This window comes from Pocillopora damicornis, chromosome 13, assembly GCF_964200805.1.
Source record: "Pocillopora damicornis chromosome 13, jaPocDami1.2, whole genome shotgun sequence".
Classification (NCBI taxonomy): Eukaryota; Metazoa; Cnidaria; class Anthozoa; order Scleractinia; family Pocilloporidae; genus Pocillopora; species Pocillopora damicornis.
In genome coordinates this window covers 12,726,302-12,751,622 of record NC_142682.1, presented here as the reverse complement: position 1 = coordinate 12,751,622, position 25,321 = coordinate 12,726,302, and the positions used below count along the sequence as shown (strand labels likewise).

The following is a 25,321-nucleotide window of genomic DNA, read 5'->3' as shown; positions in this document are numbered from 1 at the left end:
AATTAATGATAATAATACAGGCAACAGTTAAGCATTGGAAATTGACCAGAAACTCACAATCAACTAGTTTAAGACTAGTATGTTGACATTTCTGTTATATGAAAGAAGTGAGTCAGCAAGGAACTGGAACGTGGATTGACCTATGATAATAAACAAGCTTAAACGCTGGAGCGTCGGTTAATAAATGCAATAAGTGCCACAGTACTAAACTGAAGATCAGCTGTTCAAGTTGGTCTACTAAATTCAACAGGACAAGACTTACACAGCAATGTTATCAAATTTATTTGAATCTGGAGGAATTTGATGATAAAGAAATTCTTCCGCTTTAGTAAATTTGCATAAATGTAAATTTTTGTAATTTTACTGTATTAGCTCTGAACTAAGGATAAAGAAGCTTGTAATTCTCTCACGCTCTGTAAATCTTGACAAATATCCAAAATGGAAAACAAAACATTTATAGTGTAAACTTAGCAATAACCTGTTTTTGTGGGATAAACCTCACCGGAGATAACGAACCAGATATTGAAGATCAATAGCGTACTTTTTAATTTGCTTGCGTTAGTTAACGAGCGTAATAAATGAACTGTCTTTACATACAAAGACTGTATTTACTGTCAAATTGCGTATCCCCGCTGCTTATGCTTAACAATATCATAGTCCCAGAGATAACAATGTTTGCTCACTCACATAATGCTGCAGCATATTTTCATTTGTTCACCTTTTACGTATACCTGGGCTCTTTTCCTACATTACTCATTGGAAGGAGCTTACAGTCAAAGCCCTTTAAAATGCAAGACTGACAGTGATTTAGTCTACGAGCAGTAAAGACGCAAAAAGTATGATAATTTTCATATTGAAATGAAACTTGACTCGAAACAATATTTATATTTTTTACAATAACTTAAATTAAAGCAGGTTTCAAGTTTCTCGTCACTAATATTTTGAACAGTTGGTAGTAAATGGTCAAAAAGGAAGAATGAATCTAACACAAAATACCCAAAACTTCCAATAGTTCCTAAACTAATTTAACCATGTAATAGTAAATAGAAACTAACCAGTAGTCATAAAATATACTATTTTTGTTGATCGAATCGCAAGAGAAAGCAAGATCGGGTCAAAATTATGACAACAATAATGATTATTTTTTTATTATTATTGATTGTATTATAACTTTAATTACTATATCACTCTTATTTATGTTGTTATTGGAACTGTTACTAACTTCGATAAATCAAAATGTAATGTTTGTAAAGTTTATTTCCTCCAAATAACTGTCATATAGCGTCACTTAAAGATGGGTAATCCAAGATACACAAAGAGTAAATCTGTATTGCGCGACATTCCCACAAAGCGCATCCGCTTTTAAACTCGAGTAAGAGGCCTTAACATCCAATTACCTTTCTTCCCATTTGATCATAAAGAAAGATCTTCAAAGTTATTTTTGGGGGTTTTTAAGACCTTGGACTGAGCAGCTTCCTAGTGAAGTAGACCGCATTACTTTGTTTCGCTGTTCGTGGTTTCGTCATGGAAATAGCTGAAACGTCAGTGAATATCAATCGTGCATGTGTTTTGTTACGCGCGCACATCGTGTTTGCCCAGTCTTTATTAGACAAATTTTAAATTCCTACGTGAATGGTACTTGAAAAATGAAAACCCTTTCACCGACTTCGAATTAAATACCATTGGTAACATGACATTTCACCAAAAACAACTAGAATATATATTTATAACATTTACATGTAAATCGTGTCCTACTACATCACCAGCCTGTACGAAAATGGCGGGCCGCATATTTACATTTAGTTCAGTGGGAATCATATCAACCAAACTAACCAGCTAGAAAGAGCACTAACTACCAATAACGAAACGTGTTGATAAACACAAACAAAGTAACTACAGATGATAGCAGTTTTTTGTCGATGTTCAGCTGGCCTGAGCCGTTCGGATTTGTCTCGTACAAGATGACCATCGTACCTTCAACAGTCTTTTCCACCAGTTTACAAGTTGTTCCAATAACAATTAAAGTGTTTTATCGAGCGAGACTTAAAACTTCGAAGCCTTGATTCTTGGTGTCTTCTGATGTCTTCAAGAGACACTGTGAGGTAATCTCGTGTAGTGTTTTCGTTTCTCCATTTTTGTACTTCACAATGGTTCTCAAGTCAACCAAGTTGTCTTTGATTCCTTCCTTCATAGTCTGACTCCCTGCTGATGTATCCAAACTTAAATTTCCTTTGTCATCCAGCAGCCTTTCTCTCTCGTAAGTCACCCTTACAGCTCTATCCTCCGAGATGGAGAAATAACTCCGGTACATTGGATAGTACATTCGAATATGATTAAAAAGGCCAAACTGCACTTTTAAGAGAGTTCATTCGACAAAAACGATTACTAAGCCCATTCAAAGAAATTTAGGCTTACGTTTGACAATTAAAGAGTTTCTAAAAATACTAGCTCCTATAAACTTTCAACAAACTAGCAAAGCGATTTTTACTATATATCGGAGTCGAGTACTTTTAGTCTTTTGTACCTTTTCGTGAATTTTATCTCTGTCTCTGGAGTGGCCAAGGTCGGTGATTGATGAAGGCTGCTGATAGAGATGTCGACATGGCTGGCCATGTTGATAATCTGCGGCCGAACCAGCTGAATGAACTGCGGTCGAAAACCTTCAGAAACTTGAGATACGTTCGGTTTCTCTACATCATGCGCTCTCCCTGTACTTAGTTCACACAAACAGCAGGACAATTTTACTTGCTGGTTTTCAGGCAAGCAGGGAACGTTCAAACATTCACTCTCAATTACTTCGCATGGCCGCCCCGAAAGGCGGGAAAAACTCTTTTGTGAATAAAATCGCGTATCACTTATTCAGGCTTCTGATTGATCATACGGTAATTTTCACAAATTAGATAAATCGTATGACCAATGGATTTCTTCTCATCAAAGAGAGACGATTTTTATTCAGAGGGTTTGCACTGAGTAATTATCTCGAATTAATATTCAGAGATTTACAGCAGTTAGTAAAATAAGGCTTTCTTTTATATAGATCAATTTAAAATTGCAACACTTTTCCCTCCTATTTTGATCTAATCTAATGACGAGCACCTGCTTGAAGGCCATAATATTTGTAACCAGTGAGAAATAATTCCCGGTATTGTTGTCTAAGAAGAAATACTCTTCTGGAAGCTTGGCCTAATGTCGTTAAGAAGTAATCGCAAGTAGCCTCGCGTAAATAGTTTCACAAATATACCAAAGTTCCACAAATTTCCCTTCTCACTTCGCGACTTGGGAAATTTTGTGAGAACTTTGGAAATACGAGTGATGATAATCCTCATAATCCTTAGTAGTTCCTCAGTGCGTAGGGTATGCTTTTACAAACACTACGCACTGAGGAGTAATCCTCTTTTCCTCCTCCCTCTCTAATAAAGGTGGATTTGCAATGTCGCGTGAGTTTTTCCGTACGTTAAACGTGCGTAAAGTGCGTCAGCAATATCCACTGCGGTGTTAAAATCAATATGTTTAACTTTTCTCTTTATTCTTGCGATTGCAGACGTGTGAAAAATTGTTTTCAAAATTTTTTTGTAACATTGTTTTTTGTTTTTTTGTAATTGTTTTTCAACGCACGCTGACTTGCGTGGACCAAAGCACGACAGCAGAAAATTAGTAAAGAAGCGTGCTAATGAATATCGAGGGGAATATTTTGCCCATTGTGTTATTTTAAAATGTTTTAAAATATTTGTTTCTTAAAATTTCAGAAAAGTCATAAGTTGACTAAGAATCTAGGTAACAAATTTTGGCATGTTCACAAGCTTGACATTTTTTTCCGGGTTCTTTCTGTTCAGAATATCACGCGTCAAACATTCGCTTGAGCTCCATAACTGCCTTATGTCGCAAAAAAATATCAGATCTTGTTCAATGCCTATGCCTGGAAATTTTAAAGCTTTGTTCAAACATGGATCATCTCTTTGTACTTGATGACATAATCCATAACAATCGTGCCTATTTAAGTCAATCTCCCACAGTCAGAAGTCAACCCTTTACTACGCAAAAAGGGAGTCCATATAAACGCCAAATACGGAATTAGATCGTTTTCATGTCATAAAACTTTTATTGTGATTACTAAAATCGAAGCAAGAACAAGCCAAATACAAATTTAGACAACCTATATTCCTAGAACATCCTCATTTGAGGGTCGTTAATAATTGATATGGATGAATACTTGGAAGTATAAAAAGCGGTTACGGACTTTCCAAGCTAAGCTCGAGATTTCAGCAATCTAAAAGCCAAATAAAGTGCTATTTTGATGTTCATTGCTATCATCATCACTGAACATATTAATACTAGCGAAACATGAGCCCTCTTGATTCAATAACGAAATACACGTTAATTCATACACACAAACAACATAATAACGACTGAGAGAAGTATGTTGTTGATGTTCAGCCTGTTTGAGCCGTTCGGATTTGTCTCGTACATGGTAACCATCGTACCTTGGACGGTCTTCTCGACCTGTGTACAAGTTGTTCCCGTCACAATCGTGATGTTGTAACTGGCGAGACTTACAACTTCAAAGTCTTGATCCTTGACGTCTTCCAGCGACACTGTTTTGTTGACTCCGTGTAGTGTTTTCGTTTCTCCTTTTTTGTACTTCACTGTAGTTGTCAAGTTAACCAAGTTGTCGTCGATTCCTTCCTTTATAGTTTGATTCCCTGCTGATCTATCCAAACACAAATCTCCTTTATCATCCAGCAGCCTTTCTCTCTCATAGGTAACCCTCACTGCTCTTTCTTTCGGGATGGAGACATAAGTCCGGTACATTGGATATCCCTGCCGATAGACTGGGGCACTGCTGAACGCGTAGCGGGTCACCAAGTAGGCAACGACAACTTTCTTGAACGTGCTTGAACGCGAACCCAGTTTAGTTTGTTTGACAATCACCGGGGAGCGAACTGAGGTGGCTTTGATTGGTGTGTTCTTGGTGATTTTAGGTTTTGAGCTGGACCCTCCAGACCTAGATCTCGATCGACTGGAGCCTCTTGAGCCACGGGAACCTCCAGATCTACCTCCACCACCACGTCCTCTTGTTTCTGATAATTCCACCATCACTGTGAAAACGACGGCAACAAGCAACACTGTAGCGAATCGCATCTTGGCTAACAGTAACGACGAGTAAGACTGAGTTTCAAGTTAATTCCTCTTCCCAACTTTGTGAAAATTGAGTGTGTCTGATGCAGTCTCAATCACTTACTCTGCATCAGCAAAACTAATCCTCCGTATTATTACAAACTCTCAACCAAATGAGTGATCACTTGAACATCTGTCAATCAATTATATTGCGTCAAGCTAATTTTTGCTTATCGTTTTTCAGGTTCTTTCAGACCCCTCAACGGAAGAAAAACATCATCATCACTTATGTACAAGGTAGGTACGTGGTCGAAGGAAAACTAACAGTTCCGTGAAGTGCGTAGGCGGTGACGTATTCTACAGGGCTCAGAGTCCTAAGAGCTGCTTTCTTCCGCAAACAAGATTTGATAAATCATGCATGAAAAAGATACAGGACATGTATAATTCCATGTAGCAGCCCAGTCAGTTGCTATGGCTTGTGCGACGAAGAAAGGTTTAATTAGCCAACATGAAAACTAGGCCAAAATCATGGATTGAGGGCTACCTCATCGACGTATTAAATCCACAACGTTTTCCTTTAACATGCTGCAATCTTCAGCAGTTTATCAGAATATTTGCGATATTTAAAGGTTTATCAACTGAAATGATTTTTAAGACGTTTTGATTACAGTACTTCAATAAAAGTTAACAAATGAATAGATTCATTCAATGATAAATTAATGATAATAATACAGGTAACAGTTAAGCATTGGAAGTTTTTACCTAGATTGAACAAATTCCAGCTTAATGACCAGAAACTCACAATCAACAAGTTTAAGACTAGTATGTTGACATTCCTGTTATACGAAAGAAGTGAGTCAGCAAGGAATTGGAGCGTGGATTGACCTATGATAATAAACAACCTGAAACGCTAGAGCGTCAGTTAATACATGTAATACGTGCCACAGTACTAGACTGAAGATCAGCTGTTCAATTTGGTGGCTAAAGTCAACAGGACAAGACTTACAGCAATGTTATCAAATTTATTTGGATCTGTAGGAATGTGATGAAAAGGAAATTCTTCCGCTTTAGTAAATTTGTATAAATGTAAATTTTTGTAATTTTACTGTATTAGCTCTGAACTGAGGATAAAGATGCTTATAATTCTCTCACGTTCTGTAAATCTTGACAGATATCCAAAATGGAAATAAAACATTTATAGTGTAAACTTAGCAATAACCTGTTTTCGTGGGATAAATCTTACCAGAAATAACGAACCAGATGTTAAAGATCAATAGCGTACTTTCTAATTTGCTTGCGTTAGCTAACGAGTGCAAAAAATTAACTGTCTTTACATACAAAGAGTGTATTTACTGTCAAATTGCGTATTCCCACTGCTTATGCATAACATTATCATAGTGCCAGAGACAACAATCTTTGCTGACTCATGTAATGCTGCAGCATATTTTCATTTATTCACCTTCCCCACACACCTGTGCTCTTTTCCTACATTACTTATTAGAAGGAGCTTACAGTCAAAGCCCTTTAAAATGCTAAACTGACAATGATTGAGTCTACAAGCAGTAAAGACGAAAAAACTATGATGATTTTAACACTGAAATGAAACTTGACTCGGAAAAATATTTATGATTTTTATAGTTACTTAAATGACAGCAGGTTTTAAGTTTCTCGTCACTAACATTTTGAACAGTTAGTAGTAAATGGTCATAAATGAAGAATGAATCTAACTTTACACACAAAATACCCAAAACCTCCAATAGTTCCTAAATCGCAAGAGAAAGCAAGATAAGGGAACATCATTGTTATTAGCTTGGTATTGGTGAAAATGATGACAACTATGATGGTTATTTATACCAAAGTGCATCGGCTTTGAAACTCGAATAAGAGGCCTTAGCATCCAATTACCTATCTTCTCATTTGATCATAAATAAAGATCTACAAAGTTATTGTTAGGGGTTTTTAAGACCTTGAATTAAGCAGCTTCCTGTTGAAGTAGACCGCATTACTTTGTTTCGCTGTTCGAGGTTCCGTCATGCAAAATAACTTAAACGTCATGAATATAAATCGTGCATGTGTTTTGTCACGCCTGCACATCGTGTTTTCACAGTCTCTATTGGGAAAATTTTAAATTCCTACGTAAATGGTGCTTGAAAAATGAAAACCTTTTTACCGACTGTGAATTAAATGCCATTGGTATCACGACATTTCACCAAAAACAACTAGAATATACTTATAATAATTAAATGTAAATCGTGTCCTATCACACCACCAGCTTGTGCGAAAATGGTGGGCCGCATATTTTCATTTTCAACCACACTTACTAGCTAGTGAAAAAGCTTAAAGATGTTTCATGGACACTAACTAAGAATAACTAAACGTGTTAATAAACAAAAACAAAGTAACAAAAGAAAATAGTAGCTTTTTGTCGATGCTAAGTTGGCCTGAGCCGTTCGGATTTGTCTCGTACAAGATGTCCATTGTACCTTCAATGGTCTTTTCCACCTGCTTACAAGTTGTTCAGGTAACAATGAAGGTGTTGTATCGAGCGAGACTTCGACGCCTTGATCCTTGGTGTCTTCAAGGGACACTGTTTTGTTGACTCCATGTAGCGTTTTCGTTTCTCCATTTTTGTACTTCACTGTGGTTCGCAAGTCAACCAAGTTGTCTTTGATTCCTTCCTACATAGTCTGACGCCCTGCTGATGTATCCAAACACAAATTTCCTTTGTCATCCAGCAGCCTTTCTCTCTCATAGGTAACCCTCACAGCTCCTTGCTCCGAGATGGAGACATAACTCCGGTACATTGGATATCCCACCACCACGTCCTCTTGTTTCGAATACTTTCTCCATAGCAATAAGAACGATGGCAACAAGAGACACTGTAGTGACTCTCATCTTTTTTGACAACGACATTAACAATCGGGATTGAAGTCAGTTTTTCCTCGCGATTTTTCCTTCACCGGGTGTGCAACTTCCTGCAAACAAGATTTCACAAATCATTCGTAAGTGCTTGAAATATGAATCAACAAAAGACATGTATCAGTTCATAGAGTAGTTGACATGTAATAGTTAGTAACACAGATTATAAGTGTTCAATAGCCTACCTCCTTACGTCGAAAAACATGATAGGAGGAGCAAATGACTTAAAGATAAACCATCGACTTTCCTCAAATTAATTCATAGGGAAGTAATCACTAAAAAAAAAATTCCTATTGCTCGGGAACGATAACGAAAATCTCCTAAATGCGACTAAACTGGAAAACACAAGCGATAACGAAAATCTTCTAAATGCGACTAAATGCCGCTAAAACTGAAACTAATTGCGACTAAATGCGGCTAGAACTGCGACTAAAACTATGACAACACACACGCGAGAAATCGTAAGCGTAACTTGCTTACGACTGACTAACGTTAAATGTCTCAGCACGCGCGCGCTAATTGCACGACACGCCAGTCCGGTACTTTCTTCTTAACACCTATGGTTCTATTGCCGTCATCAAAATATGTCTATTTATAGACCAGAATTGCCTCTTATGTGAATTACAATGCTGCCAGTGGTTCTGAAAGGAAACATTTCATTTTTCAAGTTCTGTAAACCTTAAAGATATACAACATGACAAAAACAATAGTGTAAACTTATCAACCCCTTTTGTTTTTATAGGCTATAGTTACGCTTAGCCCTTGCGCACTGTCCGAGAAACCCATTAAAACTGTGCGTGGCCAGAATGCACTTAAATCTGTGGTTATGCAATCCAATGATATTTTCAGGCACATTGTTACCTTACAACTGCCACCTGCGTGTCCGTGGTTGCTGTAACCCCGGCACCACGGGGTTACATGTCACTAATGACGGTGGATAAGTCAGAGGATATGATTTTCTATAACTGCGATTTTACGAAGCAGTATCACAATGCTCCGAACAATAAGAAAAACACTGTTCCAGGTCATGGCTATTTTGCCAAACTAGCATCCTTCGAAGAGGAGCACTGCGAGAAAGGGGACTTAGATACAGAGTACAGAAAAATGTCTTGCAAAGAGAAATACGGCGAGCTATGCGAATACTGTCGAGCAACTGACTTTGTAAGTCTTTCTCCAGTTACACCAACCCTACGACCCTATCCCGCTTACAGCAAACTTCCTGACTATCACTACCTACCAAGTACGAAAACACCTACGAGTGGCCGCAAAACTGATGATTATCAGCCTCGAGCTTAAAATAAAACAGATGGTTCAAGGGGGTAAGCTCAAAGCAAGGGATAAAAAGGCAATCAAAGAGTTTTCTAAAAAATACATTGTTACTGATAGAGATGTTGAATTGACCACCTTAAATAACAGCGCCTATAAAGAACGACATTGCTGGCTGGCCATGTTGATAATCTGCGGCCGAACCAGCTAAATTATGAACTGTGGTCGAAAAATTTACGTTCAGAAACTTGAGATAAATTCGGTTTCTCTCCATCATGCGCTCTCCCTGTTCTTAGTTCACACAAACTGTGGCACATTTTTACTTGCTGGTTTTCAGGCAAGCAGAGAACGTTCCAAACATTCACTCTCAATTACTTCGCATGACCGTCCCGAAAGGCGGGAAAAACCGATACGATTTTTCCTCTTTTGTGAATAAAATTGCGTATCAGGCTTCTGATTGATCTTACGGTATTTTTCACAAGTTAGAAAAATCGTATGACCAATGGGATTCTTTCTCGTCAAAGAGAGACAATTTTTATTCAGTGGGTTTGCACTAAGTTAATCTCAGTACTTATATAATGATTATCACGAATTAATATTTTTAGTTTACAGCAGCTAGTAAAATAAGACTTTCTTTTATATAGACTATTTTAGAATTACAACGTTTTCCCCTCCTAATTAGATCCATCAGCTGGGCCTTGACGACAATCGCCTGCTTGCAGGCCATAATATTTCTAACCCAGTTCCGTTGTCTTAGAAGCGCATTTATAAACGTTGGACAAAGTTGAAGACGACTGGGCTGTACCTCGCTTCTATCGCCAGCCTCTCATCAGTCGATTGTCACCTATTTCAGTGGACAATAAGCAAGCTTCGTGGATGAGCATCGAGTATAATCCGCCCTTCGGAATACTCTTTCAGGAAGCTTGGCCTAAATGCCATAAAGAAGTAATGGCAAATACCTTCGCAATTAATCTTACAAATATACCCAAGTCCCACAAATTGCCCTCCTCACGTCGTGACGTAGGAAATTTTGTCAGAACCTAAGGAATACGTGTGATGATAATCCTTATAATCCTTAGTAGTTCTCAGGTCTATACTATTATATACCCTACGTACTGAAGAATATTCGTCTTTTCCCCTGCTTCTCTAATAAAGTTGGATTCCAGTGTCGCGTGAGTTTTTCCTTACGTTAAAGGTTCGTAAAGGCTACCTGCGTCAGCAATTTCCACTGCTGCGTTAAAATTAATAGCACGCTTTTTTTTAAGTAAAAAATTGAAGGCTGCTGAACTTTCCTCTGTACTCTTGCAATTGCCGACGTGCGTAAGATGCAATTAAACGCCTTAAAAACGTGTTAGTGGAAATAGGACAACTTTTGGCAGGAGCTCATGCTTTTGGTCAAAGGGTGCGTTTAGCTGTGACGTAAACATTCATTTCAACATACGTAATTGTTTTTCAACGCACGCTGATGTGCGTGGACTAGAGCACGACAGCAGAAATCCAATAAGGAGGCGTGCTAATGAGTATCGAGGGGAATCTTTTGCCAGTTGTGTTACTTTAAAAATCGCCTTGTTTCCAATGATGGAGACAGATATACCTAAAAATATCAGAAAGGTCATATGCTGATGTGAGACATTATGTAACATATTTTGGCATGTTCACAAGCTTGACCTTTTTTTTCCGGGTGCTTTTTTTCAGAACATCACTCTTTCGTAAACTTTACTCCGTTTACTAGGGGATAGGATTCTAAAGAACTAGACTCAATCAAACTGTTTTATTCCTCTCTCGTATTCGCTTATTTACAACGGGTGTGTAAAAAGCTACTCTCCAAAATTTGTAAGAAATCACTCTCTTAAACGAAATTCTCTGCATTGTGATTGGTTATTGCAAAGTACTAATTTAAAAGGTCATTCAAGGTTGCGTTGATCATGTAAACCGATCAATGTCCCAAAATCACTTAAGGAGGTGCTTCCAGCATAATGTTCACATAATGTTCACACTCATCATTTGACACGTGTCACGCACGAATCACAAAGTCTACGACAACTCGTCAAATATTTGTTTGAGCTTCATAACTGCCTTGTGTCACAACAAAACATCAGATCTTGTTCAATTTTTTTTTCCTTTTGCCTATGAATAACCGAACGCAACGCTTTCTAAAAAATTAAATTTTTAATTACATTATAAGAAATCCTTAGCTATGTACACGATATCGTAATCCATACGTGACAATGATGCGAATGTAAGTCGATCTCCCGCGGTCAGAAGTCAATCCTTTACTACGTAAAAAGGGAGAACATATGAACTACAGATCATTTTCATATCGAATAAATTTAATGTGGTTACTGAAATCGAAGCAAAAACAAGCTAAATGCAAATTTAGCACAGCCACATGCAAATCATTAGAGTACAACTTATCATCTTCGGTTGAGGGTCGTTAATAATTGATATTAGATAGATAGTTTATTTAAATATACCTAGCAGCCTTGCGGCTGAATTGCGTATATTACAATAATGTAATTAAAAAAAATATATATATTATATAACGTAAATAAGAATATTCAAAATTATAAACAATTAAAAAATCTATGAGCTAAAACCTATCTATATTTAAAAGCTATATTTACACTATCTACATAGGTTTCTAGGAAACGGTCGTTAATTAACTGTTGTTGTTATATTTAATGGTGGAGGCCATCATGAAGGTGTTTTTAAGACGGTTTGTCCTCCACCGGGGGATTTCGAAACGCCTGTTACGTCTTAAATTGTGCTTTGGATGGTTGGCACTAGGCAACAATTCACGAAGCCTGTGATTGTCGTTTTCGATAATGTTGCTAAAGAGATTGCGGCATGAAAAACTGGAAGTTTTAAAAGAGGTTACTGACTTTCCAAGCTAAGCTCGAGATTTCAGCAGACTAAAAGCCGAATAAATGACTCTGAGTCGGGTCTGAACATGTTGATGGCAGCGAAAAATAAGCGCTCTTGTTTCACTAACGAAATACATGTAAATTCATAAACATTAACAACGTAATAACGATGTAGAGTAGTATGTTGTCGATGTTCAGTCTCTTTGAGCTTTCCAAGTTAAACTCGATATTACAGCGGTCTAAAAGTCAAATAAATTGCTTTTTCGACGTTAACTATTATCCTATTATCATTATCGCTTTGTCGGGCTCAAATGCGATACTAGCGAAACATGAGCCTTCTTGATTCAATAACAAAATACACGTTAATTCGTAAACACAAACAACATAATAACGACTGAGAGAAGTATGTCGTTGATGTTCAGCCTGTTTGAGCCGTTCGGATTTGTCTCGTACATGGTAACCATCGTACCTTGGACGGTCTTCTCGACCTGTGTACAAGTTGTTCCCGTCACAATCGTGATGTTGTAACTGGCGAGGCTTACAACTTCAAAGTCTTGATCCTTGATGTCTTCCAGCGACACTGTTTTGTCGACTCCGTGTAGTGTTTTCGTTTCTCCATTTTTGTACTTCACTGTAGTCGTCAAGTTAACCAAGTTGTCGTCGATTCCTTCCTTCATAGTCTGCCTCCCTGCTGATGTATCCAAACACAAATCTCCTTTATCATTCAGCAGCCTTTCTCTCTCATAGGTAACCCTCACCGCTCTTTCTTTCGGTATGGAGACATAACTCCGGTACATTGGATATCCCTGCCGATAGACAGGGGCACTGCTGAACGCGTAGCGAGTCACCAAATAAGCAACGACAACTCTCTTGAACGTGCTTGAATGCGAACCCAGTTTAGTTTGTTTGACAATCACCGGGGAGCGAACTGAGGTGGCTTTGATTGGTGTGTATTTGGTGATTTTAGGTTTTGAGCTGGACCCTCCAGACCTAGATCTCGATCGACTGGAGCCTCTTGAGCCACGGGCGCCTCCAGATCTGCCTCCACCACCACGTCCTCTTGTTTCTGATAACTCCACCATCACCATAAGGACGATAGCAACAAGCAACACTGTAGCGAATCGCATCTTGGCTAACAGCAACGACGAGTAAAACTGAGTTTCAAGTTAATTCCTCTCTTCCGACTTTGTGAAAATTGAGTGCGTGTGATGCAGTCTCAATCACTTCCTCTGCATCAGGAAAACTATTATCCACCGTGTTATGTACGTGCTCACTTACCAAGGTTAGTAAATTCACAGGCGGCCCAAGCTCACGTCGCCAGAAAAAGGGAAAGCACTATATAACATCGTCCTAAACCAGATGAGCCCACGACATATCAGCGGCATCTTGTATGAGTATCCGCATTTTACAATGTGACTTCCGCTTTTTCTTGTTAAAGCGTATTTTACAGTGTACTCATGGAATAGGAAGTGCGTTTGAGCCAGTTTCTGGCAGATTTGAACAGAAAAGCGGGTCTTTTGTCGGAGTGTAATGACATTTTCATCGATGGCGCTGTTAACGAAATGTTCGGCTGGTTCGTAAGTTGTCGACCTGGTTTCGGTCGATCTGATTAATTGACAACACCCCTAGGGCAATACATATCATCGTCCCAAACCAGATGAGCCCATGACACGTCAGCGGAATCGTAGCGAGAGTCTTCTATTTTTCTGCTCGTTTCCGGCGAATCAAGAGACCGTGACCTGTGTGACTGACGATAAAGCGTCGTATTCTTCAATATTTTATTGCGAAAGTATTCTTCCCATAACTTGTACAAACTAATTTCTGTCTAGGTCACATATTTAAGAAAAAATCTAGCCTGTTATAAAGGCGTTAAAAGGAGGATCGACACTTAAATATGACCGGCCTAATAGTTTCGGTTGATGTTATCCTCTGACCTCGCTATCATCGACCAAAAGCAGATTCAGGTCAAAGATCATTTGCATAACTTTGCACTGTAAAATCTTTCGATTGGAACAAACATACAGTTCTTTTCTGTTTGTAATAAATTATCTTTACGTTTTATTTGACCATGATCTCTTGGTTTTTGTTCAACATCTTATTTGCTACTAATAAATATATTTGCCAAGGGGTGGTCCAGTTAATATTTAACACTCATGCATTTATGTTTTGCGGCTCGCGGGTAAATATTGGCGGGAAATCTAAATGTTTGGTAGAAGAACAAACATGGCTGATAACAGTACACCTTGGGCTTCAAGATGGACCGTACAGTTTGACCCTTATTACGGGTATGTTAACGATGAAAGCAGCGCTGACGAACTCATAAAACAGTACGAGATAGCTACGACGACACGCTTCACTGTATTTAAACAAACAGGAGGATTTTCAAATTGCAGTAGGCTGGGTAAGTAAGCTCACATGTAAAGATTTACAAAATAAACCATACTGACAGTAAAGTAAAGTGAAGTATAACTTTATTTAGACACTATAGGTATTTAAAGCCAGGGGCGTGTGAGATCGTGTTATTAACATGAAATATAGATAAATCAAAATAAAAAAAGGGATTTAACTTTTTTCCAATAATTATTGATATCTTAAGAATACATGTACACATCATTATTCTTCGGTTTACCCTGGTCAGTTAGACTTTCAAAATTAACATGTAATTAAAATTCAACTTAGTTTCAAGTGTCAATTTACTGTGAGCCTGCAGCAAGAGTTGACAAGAAATGCTTAATTAATTAAGATCAAGCTTAAAGTGTCAAAACCCTACTCAGTGCTATTGACACACAGCTGCCAGCATCCCCATCCATTACACCAATCCTTGGGCTACATCTGGGTGGGGCAAGCTTGATTTTCAGGCCCTCCATTTTAAGCACCCATGTGTACATATGTACGTATGTGTTTGTGTACATGTATTGTATTGCTAACTTAGCTTGGTTCCTCTTCTCACATAAAAGAAAATGCAGATAAAAATGCTAAGAACCACCGTTTACAATGGGCTGACTCACAGGAGATGACAGGATGCAGACTAAGTTTTGATGGCATCCCATTCCAAATTGTGGGGGTCAAAGTTTTAGAATGCCAAAATGGGCCAGACAGAAATAAGGCACTCAAAAGGAAGGAGGCTCAAAAGAGACTACAAAAAGATGTAAGCATGCATAATAATTAACTAAATAAGAATGTAAACAAGATGATATTATTACTTAAGGACTCCCAAAGAGGATATCATATGTAGGGCATTACATAGTTATTGATTTACCTTCACCTATTTGCTCTTAAGCTAACAAGGTGGTAAGTCCCAACTGATTTTTCTAAGCAAGTTGGTGAGCACTCACCTCTCCCTCAGGGCTAATAGCAGGCATGAATGTTTTCTTTTTTACCACTTGCAAGTAAAAGGACATATCACATTTTATTTGTTAAAATAAGCAAAGTCGCAAAAAAGGACCACTGTGACTGCAGTTTACAAGGTAGGAATCAAGTACTATTTTAAAGGATACTTTTCATTACTTCTAAGTTTATTGATAACTTGACTATTCCCATATGACTGCTCTATCTAACAATCCAATAAATCTATTTGGTTTCAGAAGGAGAATGATGATCACTGCTATAACAACACCAAACAGCGCTTTATAGTACAGGATACGAAGAAATGTGACTGTCCAGCAAAGATCCACCTAAGGAAAATAATCAAGTATCCTGAAAATAAGGTCAGTTCATTTTAATTATTGAATAAGGGTTCAGGGGGCACTACCATTAACATGAATGATCACTAGCCTAATAAAGGGTGCTTAATCCTAATGGGCCTTGTGTTACATGTAGATGAAGTGGACATATGATAAGACAACCGGACATTTCGTTGTGCAGAATTGAAACAAATTTACCTGTAATGGAAACAGAGTGAATATTTTAGAAACCAATTTTTCAAATATTATTTTAATTAAAACATTGTATCATTAGATTTCAGAGAACACAAAGAGTAGAAGGGAGACAATGTCAAAATTTCTGAGAACATCCCTAGAGTCAGAAAAGAAGCAAACAATAGCTACAGAGGAGCGTATTTACATATTACTTCCTAAACCTACGGATCACTTATTTCACCCCATGGGGAGGGTAAGTACTTGGCCATCAATTAAATTTTTTTTGGAACCAGGAAACTGAAGTTTGGTGGGGAATTGAAGGTGACTTAACTTCACACAGATCATCAGTCTACTGTAGACTGTGCTGCTTCCACTGTCATGTCGAATATATATAAAGAATGAATAAAGATTATACATCACAACAAAAGACCAATAAAATGTACTACATGTAGAGCTTCTTTTAGCTACACTGGCACTCATTCCTCAAACTCAATGTCAAGACTATAATATCACAATTTTATCGGAGAGGGATTTCCACTGGCACTGTTTTAATGGAATGCTGTCATGGACTTTTTAAATGGATTTTCTTAAAAAATACAGTGTTCAGTACTCTGTAATTATAACATTCTGTAACTATTACTGAAAAGCCCTGCCAGAGGACTGCCGATAGTAATGTTGGTATAATTTGCATTAATATTCATTCAAAATATTTCCCTGTTTCTGAAAGGTTAAAACCACTCACATATTTCATCATAACCAGCTGCTGTTGACCAAATTTGGAAAAAATTTTCTCATATTGAACCAATGACATCAAAAGCAGCCGGCTCCAGGTTATTGAACCGTTGACCAAGAAAACCTGGGGATGAGGTTGTGTAATTTTTTAAATGAATAAATAATAAAGCAATTATTCTTTCTTTCTTGTTGTGTAACCAGACTGCTGGGCTACTTCAGCCTATTGATGAGACACTGGTTAAAAAAATTCATGAGCTTGTTGGAAGTGGTGTTAATTGTGTTTCTGAAATGCAACGGCACCTACATCATTATGTAAAGAAGGAACTTTTCACAGGCCAACAGCCTCCAGATCTAACCAACAGATGGTTCTTCCCAACAACCATGGATGTCAGGAACCACATGTATTGTGCCACAGTGGTGTGCAGACATTCACAAATTGATCAAGAAAACCTTGACTTAAAAATCAAGAAGTGGAAAGAAGAAAGCCCAGATGATAATTTCTTTTTCAGGCCTTACTGCCTTACAAGTGATAGTGAGTCCTATCAACAACCACAGTCACTGAAGGAAGAAGACAGCACTGATGTAATTAAAATAAGTATAGGTGATCCATTTTAAACAAGACAACATGGCTGTGTGATTCTGAGATACATGCTGGTCAGATCCTCCTAAAACAAAAATTCCCTCTTGTAGATGGTCTAAGGGACCCTGTTATTGTGGGTGCATTAGTCACTCCAGCCATTAGTGAGTTTGTACAGATCATAAACACTGGCTCACACTGGGTTTGCCTGAGCACAATAGCTACTAGTCCTGGAACTGTCAAGGTGTATGACAGCTTATATCAAAATGTAAGCGCGGTTGCCATTGATCATTCATGTCACATGCTATTGTATACTGGTTCTACAGTCACTTTTTGTAATGAAAGAGTACAAAAGCAAACAAATTCAAATGACTGTGGCTTGTTTGCACTGGCATTTGCTACAGATTTATGCCATGGCCTAGACCCCACAGCGCAGTCATATGACTAAGACAAAATGCGCAAACACTACATCAACTGCCTGGACTTGCATGATATGGTTCCTTTCCCAAGAACATCAAGACGGGTACCATATCATGCAATCACCAAAAGAAAAGCAGTGACAATCTAAAAGTCTATATGTGGCTATGGTCTGAATGATTTGTAATTCAAAATTATGAATGAATTCAAAATTATGAAAACTATGAATTTCTCCGTCAGTTTTCTGCCTAACTCAGTTTTCTGCGTAACTTATTTTTCCTTGTTCTTGAGTTTGTGGTGCTTTAATATCATGATGAAAATTGCCTGTAAGAATTTCATGGATGATACTTATAGACCCACATTTAATCCATAGGTTATATTCTACAAGTTCAAATTGAAATACTTAACATTTAGGAGGAAGCTCAAGCTGAATATTCGAATGTTGACCGTCGGTGTATTGTCATCACACAATCATCTTAAAATTGTGAAATATGTACATCAATTTATTTAATACAAGTTTGAAGGCTTATCATGTGATAAACTTCTGATTAAGTACCTCTTCAGAAATTTCTGTACATATAAGTTTAGCACAAATGCAATTAAAATTAATACTTATCTTTCTCGAGTATTTTGATGTCATTGTTCTTCTGCTTACTTGGCAGCTATGAGGCTTAGGTCGATGGTGTGTAGGATTTTCAAGAGGTGTTGCCAATCAATCAGATCGACCGAAACCAGGTTGACAACTTACGAACCGGCCAAACATTTCGTTAACAGCGCCATCAAAGTATCATTACAGTCCAACAAAGGACCTGTTTTTCTGTTCAAATCTGGTAGAAACTGGCTCGGACGCACTACGTGAACTTCCTAACACTCGAGTACACTGTGAGTACGCGTCAACAAGAAAAAGCGGAAGTCACATTGTAAACTGCGGATACTCATACAAGATGCCGCTGATATGTCGTGGGCTCATCTGGTTTAGGACGATGTTATATAATGCTTTCCCAGAAAAAGCCAACGATAAATTCATGAACGCGTCACGCGTTGTGTGACTCGGTGTTAAGTTACGGGAGGAACCGTTGAAAATTTGAACACGTTATAAGGAATAGTATGGGGTCGATTTACAACGATAAATATTTCGAAATATGAATATTTTACACGTAAAATCAATAAAAACTTACTCGTGCCCTGTGTATCCGTCGTAGTTTCTGGCGATTTCTGCCGTTTTAAGCTTGCTTTACCATCACTGTTATCCATGTCAAAAGACGAAGTCAAGGCTGCACACTCCGATTTCGACCGTGGTCCACGCGGAGGTGGTTTGCGCCCCGAAAATCCTCCCGATTGGCATTTTTCTCAGCCACACTTTACGATCTAAGATCACTGCACCCTGGGACATGTCTCAATACTAAAACTTCACGCGCATTTCGCTGGAAACGAGCGTTTTCTACCTGAATTTCCAAGGTAGCTTCTTTCTGGTTATGCCTTGAACACGCAGACTGGACACGGCCGCGAAAGAGACTTGGGTACTTAACTTAACACCGAGTCACACAACGCGTGACGCGTTCATGAATTTATCGTTGGCTTTTTCTCGAGACGTGAGCTTGGGCTGCCTATGGTAAATTTGACCGAGATTACTTAAACTCTTAACCAAATGAGTGATCACTTGGACATCTGTCAATCAATTCTATTGCGTCAAGTGAATTTTTGCTTATCTTGTTTCAGGTTCTTTCAGACCCCTCGAAGGAAGAATAACATCATCATCACTTATGTGAGATTATTACAAACTCTCAACCAAATGAGTGATCACTTAGACACTACAGGATATCAAAGTAATTGACTGGAATAGTAATTACATTGAAAGCACTGACCTAATGGAAATTCCATAGGTAATCTTCAGCTTATTGTTAATAGACATGCACTAAGGAAACAAATATCCCAAAGTAAAAAGAAGCAGTTTAGTAAGCCTTGGATAACTAATGGCATATTCAAATATATCAAAAATAAACAAAACATGTATAGAACAAACTTTCTCTCAAATAACGCCAAAAAAAAAAGCAGGATATAAAAAATACGCTAATAAACTTAACCACTTAAAGACCGTCGGTAAAAAGGTTTATTATTGTAAGCAGTTCAACCTACACAGGAATAATTTGAAAGCTACATGGAAACTAATCGGTACTTAAATTAAACGGAAAACAAAGGAACAAACGTCACCTTCAAGAATTATAATGAATAATAATATTTTTACGAATAAATTAAACATTGCAGAACAATTCAACAAGTATTTTATTATTGTAGTTTAAGCCTGGCAAGCACCATTGGTCATTATGATGAGGAGCCCACCAAATACATGAATAAGTCGCCGGTCTCAAGTTTTATCATGTCCCCTGTAGAGGCAACACAAGTTTGTAGGCTTTTCCAAAATCTGAAAGAAAATAAAAACTTCACTAGATATTCCAAATAAATTAATTAAAATTGCCTCTGAGCCATTATCAATAGAATAGAAAACTGATTATATTCTAATAACATCGTCAAAGAAAAAAATACGTTTAAATATCCACAGTATATATTGCAAAAGCTATATTAAGTATCTAGGTATATACCTTGATGAGCATCTACAATGGGAATCCCAAATTCAACATGTAAATAATAAATTAGCAAAGAATGTAGGTATAATTAATAAACTAAGACACTCATATGCTTAAACAGTTATATTATACCCATATTTATCCATACTTAAACTATGGTCTTGCCAGCTGGGGTGCTGCTTACAATTATAGCTACTAACCCTAAGCAATCTTTGCTTCCCATGAATCAAGTAAACATTTTAAAAGATAAAATTCTCATTAAAACATAAAATTCTTCAGTCAACTTTAGTAACTTTCGATTCTAATTCGTTACATCAACTAATTTTGGTTTTTAATCTGTAGAACCCGCCAAACAGGGCATATGGCAAGGGGAAAAGTTTGCACAATCACGTCACGCAACATATGAAGCCGGGTTTGTCCAGTTGATTTTGATGGTCGCAGGGAAATGTCAAGTTTGTCGCTCAAAACTGTTGCAGTCCATAAGAGCGTAACATCATTAAAGATGGAAAAAAATTTGCGGAAAGGAGGTCTAGCTTATCGGGTTCCGTGTACTAAATTTCTGGAGAAACTGCAAGAATCATTTCAGAGTGTATGCGTGTCGTTCTGTAAATATAAACACTATAACCTATTTTAACTTGTTTATGTGTCCTTTTAAGCAACGCGATATGTCTGTTATGACCAGAGAGCCAATTTCATTCTTTAATTTTGATCTTCTTCACACTGTGCGTAGTTCATGACCTGATATTTCAACGTAAATTATCGAGAAGGCGCTTTCCGATCACCTTTGTTTACTTTGTAAGTCACGCAAGTGCAAAAGCGTTACGACCAATCACGTTTACGTAACGTTTTAGGACAACTCGGCATCTATTCTCCATTCAGTTGCTATGGAAACCTAAAATCCTCAACGCAGAAGATAAACGAACGAAGTTTGAACGGTCAAAAGGAGATCTTGGTCAATTTCAGAATTATGCAAATAGTCTTTGACACGAGCGCAATTGAGCAAACACATGGATTTGCGTTGTTTTTAAGATGTTGGTGGATGGAAGCTAGTGATATACCCGCGGGTTTGAGGCATTCCGTGACCTCATTGGTGTATGAACTATGCACTGATATGCTTTTTCAGGCCGATTAACGCCTGCATTTTGAGAGTTCTTTCGTACAAAGTAGTGAATTTTTGATATGCAAATTAAGGTCGAAGAGAAGGGTCTCCTGATCACGCTGGTATTAAAAATATTTCAGCTGAAGTTTCCATATTTTGTCTGTGAACTAGCTGAATACATCTTGTAACTTGTAGCAAGATAGAATTCCGTGAGCTATATTATTGCAGTCGCTGCGCGCTGGACAAAATCTTTGAAATTTACGCTTTCGATCGCTCATCACAGGGGTGGTCTGGCCAAAAATCATTTTTGGCTTGTGGCGACGCAAAAAAAGAGAATTGGACAACAACTAAACTTTTTTTGAGACATGTGTCGTAAAACCTTTTCATGGGCAAAAAATAAAAGAAAACTTTTTCCTACGGGAAGTCGAGAGGACTGCTCTTAGCGAGAGCGGCACTTGTTTGTAGGCACGCCGTTGCCTACAACAACAAGAGCGTTTTGCTCTATATTTGCGTCAAGATCAAATGTTTATGAACAGAGTCAACGATTACAGCACTTCAACAAAAGTTACCAAATTAATAGATTTATTGAATGATAATAATACAGGTAACAGTTAAGTATTGGAAGTTTTTACATAGACTGAACAAATTCCAGCTTAACCCATGCCAAAATCTCACAACCAACAAGTTCAAGACTAGTATGTTGACATTTCTGATATAGATAAAGAAGTGAGTCAGCAAGGAACTGGAGCATGGATAATAAACATAATGATAATAAACAAGCTGAAACGCTGGAGCTTCAGTTAATACATGTAATACGTGCCACAGTACTAAACTGAAGATCAGCTGTTCAAGTTGGTGTGCTAAAGTCAACAGGACAAGACTTACAGCAATGTTATCAAATTTATTTGAATCTGGAGGAATTTGATGATAAAGATATTCTTTCGGTTTAGGGCCTGTTTACATGAAGGTGGGGGACCCCAGGTAGGTTAGGTAACTGGCCGCCTGTTCATATAAGTTCTTATTCTATTCTGATCACGTTTACATGATAGGTTTGGGGTAACCCGCCTAGGCGGGTTGCCCGATCTGCCAGGTAGGGTAACCCTGTTAGCCACGTAGGGTAACCCTGTCAGCCGGGGTGACAATCTGCCATGTAAACGTGTCAAGGTGAGGTAACCCGGGGTCGCGTTCATGGCAAAAAGCTCAAAAGCGAAACATGTATGTTTTAAAACTTTGTGCATTTCCTAGCCGTCTCATGGGAGAAATCACCAAACCGCAACGGACGCACAAGGAGTGTAAAATGTTTACATTTCGGAATATTTAGCGTTATAAATCAACCATATTTGGTTTCCCAAACTATTCCGTATAACTTATTAAGTCAACGGTTCCTCGCGAAACCAAACACCGCGTAACACAACGCGTGACGCTTTCATGAAAAATTACATTAGTGTCTGAGAATAAATCTTACGTCTTCTTCGAGATGTGAGCTTGGAACGCCTCTGCTCAAACTCCTTGATTGCAAGCGCAACAACAACCTCAAGAAACCTCACCCCAGCACCCCGGGGTTGTAAGATTGCACGTAAACGCGTTTTAGTTTTCGATCACAGTTAGGCGGGTTACCTCACCTACCTGGGGTCCTCCGCCCCAGATAGCAATATCATGGTGCCCCATAGCAATATCATGGTCGCAGAGACAACAATGTTTGCTCACTCATGTAATGCTGCAGTATATTTTCATTTGTTCACCTTCCACATACACTTGTGCTCTTTTCCTGCATTACTTATTGGAAGGAGCTTACAGTCAAAGCCCTTTAACATGTTTAAAATGCTAGACTGACAATGATTGAGTCAACGTGTTGTAAAGACGCAAAATGTGTGATGATTTCACATTGAAATGAAGCTTGACTCGGAAAAATATTTAAATTTTTTACAAGTAAATAAATGATAGTAAGTCTTAAGTTTTTCGTCACTAACATTTAGAACAGTTAGTATTAAAAGGTCATAAATGTAGATTGAATTTAACTTTACACTCAAAATACCCAAAACCTCCTCTAGTTCCCAAAGTTATTTAACCACATAATAGTAAATAGAAAACTTACCAGTCGTCATAAAATATACTATACTGTTAAACGCGCTTGAACGCGATCCCAGTTTGGTCTGCGAGACGATTACTGGGGAGCGAGCTGAAGTGGCTTTTATTGGTGTGTATTTGGTGATTTTAGGTTTTGAGCCAGACCTCTTGGAGCTATAGCTTGTTCTACTGCTTCTAGACCCTCCTGATCTGCCTCCACCACCATGTCCCCTTGTTTCGAATACTTCTACCATAGCAAGAAGAACGATGGCAACAAGAAACACTGTAGCGACTCTCATCTTTGTTGACAACGACATTAATAATCGAGATTAAACTCAGTTTTCCCTCGCGATTTTTCCTTCACCGGGTGTGCAACCTCCTGCAAACAAGATTTCACAAATCATTCGTAAGTGCTTGAAACATGAATCAACAAAAGACATGTATCAGATCATAAAGTAGCTGACATGCAATAGTTTGTAACTCAGATTATAAGTGTTCAATAGCCTACTTCCTTATGTCGAAGAAAATGATGGAGAAGCAAATGACTTAAAGATAAACCATCGACTTTCTTCAAATTAATTCATAGAGAAATAATCACTGAAAAAAAATTCCAATGGTTGTATTGTCGTCATCAAAATATGTCTATCTATAGACCAGAATTGCCTCTAATGTGAATTCCAATGCTTTTAGCAGTTCTGAGAGGAAACATGTATGACAACAACAATAGTTTCTTGCAGAAACTTACCAAGACCGGAAAACCGAAAAACAGCGTCGAACCCGCCAACGAGTTCAAAGCTACTGCGGTTTTACTTTATGTCAAAGGTCTGTCCGAACAGTTTCGCCGTTGCCTACAACATCTCAGTTAGTACGATCAAAAGACGCTGTCGACCCGGCTAAACAAGATGGCGTAGTTTACAGGATTCCCTTTGAATGCAGCAAGGTGTACATCGGAGAGAGTGGAAGACCTATGCAAGACAGAATTAAGGAGCAAGATAGAGACATCCGACTCGCCCGTACCGAGACCTCCGCCGTTTCAGAGCATGCCCACAACACCGGACACAAGCCACTCTGGAACGAAGTAAAGTTTATTGATCGTAGCCCTTCTTACTACACGCGCAGGGTCAAAGAGGCAATTCATATAAGACTTCACCCTAACAACATCAACAGGGATAGTGAAATAGAAATTCCAGGAGCGTGGATGCTCACGATCAAAAAACACAACAACAGGAGAGCCGTGCAAAAGCGGTTCGCCGAGGGAGCAAATCACTGAGTGAAACAGTAAGGATCGAAATGCACCAATCAGGGCTGTTGAAAAAAAAAACTAATCACAGCAGAGCATCATGCTTTATAAGTTCACGCATGACCAGTCGACCTCATCGCCTTAAGAAGACTAGCAGTATGCAGTCGTAACGTCGCGATCTACATCTCACGTGACTTCATCGTGAGACAAACGAAAAAACCTAGCCTTTATTGTTATTCACCACCATGAATAACCACAACCTTTTTTACGAACCAACAATAGTGTAACTTGAACTTATCAACAACGTTTGTTTTCATAGGCTATAGTTACGCTTAGCCCATGCGCACTGTCCGACAAACCCATTAAAACTGTGCGTGGTCAGAATGCACTTAAACCTGTGGTTATGCAATGCAATGTTGTTTTAAGGCACATTAATGCAATGATGTTTTAAGGCACATCCTTGGTTGTGTATCCGTGGTTGCTGTAATCCCTGCGCCACGGGGTTACATGTCAGCAATGATGGTGGATAAGCCAGAGGATATGATTTTCTATCACCGCGATTTTATGAAGAAGTATCACGATG

At 38.3% G+C, this 25,321-nt stretch overlaps 4 protein-coding genes and 1 pseudogene across 5 annotated transcripts; 1 reads left to right on the top strand and 4 right to left on the bottom strand.

The window, feature by feature from the left end:
- Nucleotides 1–48: 48 nt before the first annotated feature.
- On the bottom strand, nucleotides 49–3,735 carry LOC149035550 (uncharacterized; annotated as a pseudogene).
- A 344-nt stretch (nucleotides 3,736–4,079) lies between these two features.
- On the bottom strand, nucleotides 4,080–5,459 carry LOC149035549 (uncharacterized). The gene has a single exon (XM_089191964.1). The coding sequence runs from the start codon at nucleotides 5,137–5,139 to the stop codon at nucleotides 4,375–4,377; it is 765 nt and encodes a 254-aa protein (XP_089048090.1). The 5' UTR covers nucleotides 5,140–5,459; the 3' UTR covers nucleotides 4,080–4,374.
- A 367-nt stretch (nucleotides 5,460–5,826) lies between these two features.
- On the bottom strand, nucleotides 5,827–8,239 carry LOC149035548 (uncharacterized). The gene is made up of 3 exons (XM_089191303.1): nucleotides 8,228–8,239; nucleotides 7,798–7,994; nucleotides 5,827–7,627 (listed from the first exon to the last, which is right to left on the bottom strand). The coding sequence occupies exons 1-3, from the start codon at nucleotides 8,237–8,239 to the stop codon at nucleotides 7,477–7,479; spliced, it is 360 nt and encodes a 119-aa protein (XP_089047429.1). The 3' UTR covers nucleotides 5,827–7,476.
- Nucleotides 8,240–11,450: 3,211 nt separating this feature from the next.
- Nucleotides 11,451–14,422, bottom strand: LOC113675106 (uncharacterized). Its single transcript, XM_027191644.2, has one exon. The coding sequence runs from the start codon at nucleotides 13,289–13,291 to the stop codon at nucleotides 12,527–12,529; it is 765 nt and encodes a 254-aa protein (XP_027047445.2). The 5' UTR covers nucleotides 13,292–14,422; the 3' UTR covers nucleotides 11,451–12,526.
- Nucleotides 14,423–14,425: 3 nt separating this feature from the next.
- Nucleotides 14,426–18,938, top strand: LOC149035547 (uncharacterized). Of its 2 annotated transcripts, none has more exons than XM_089191966.1 (4): nucleotides 14,426–14,565; nucleotides 15,749–15,815; nucleotides 16,122–16,274; nucleotides 16,955–18,938. In XM_089191966.1, the coding sequence occupies exons 3-4, from the start codon at nucleotides 16,155–16,157 to the stop codon at nucleotides 17,366–17,368; spliced, it is 534 nt and encodes a 177-aa protein (XP_089048092.1). In that variant the 5' UTR covers nucleotides 14,426–14,565; nucleotides 15,749–15,815; nucleotides 16,122–16,154; the 3' UTR covers nucleotides 17,369–18,938. The 2 variants fall into 2 exon arrangements, with proteins under 2 accessions (XP_089048092.1, XP_089048091.1); XM_089191965.1 differs by having other exon boundaries at nucleotides 15,749–15,871.
- Nucleotides 18,939–25,321: the final 6,383 nt, after the last annotated feature.

What these genes read in the sequence shown, in the direction of transcription:
- LOC113675106 (XM_027191644.2), bottom strand. Translation starts at nt 13,291, where the DNA reads ATGCGATTCGCTACAGTGTTGCTTGTTGCTATCGTCCTTATGGTGATG.
- LOC149035548 (XM_089191303.1), bottom strand. An exon ending in TCAGCAGGGCGTCAGACTAT is followed by an intron (nt 7,628 to 7,797) that starts GTAGGAAGGAAT and finishes TACCTGAACAAC; the next exon opens with TTGTAAGCAGGTGGAAAAGA.
- LOC149035549 (XM_089191964.1), bottom strand. Translation starts at nt 5,139, where the DNA reads ATGCGATTCGCTACAGTGTTGCTTGTTGCCGTCGTTTTCACAGTGATG.
- LOC149035547 (XM_089191966.1), top strand. Translation starts at nt 16,155, where the DNA reads ATGTCAAAATTTCTGAGAACATCCCTAGAGTCAGAAAAGAAGCAAACA. An exon ending in TATTTCACCCCATGGGGAGG is followed by an intron (nt 16,275 to 16,954) that starts GTAAGTACTTGG and finishes TTGTGTAACCAG; the next exon opens with ACTGCTGGGCTACTTCAGCC.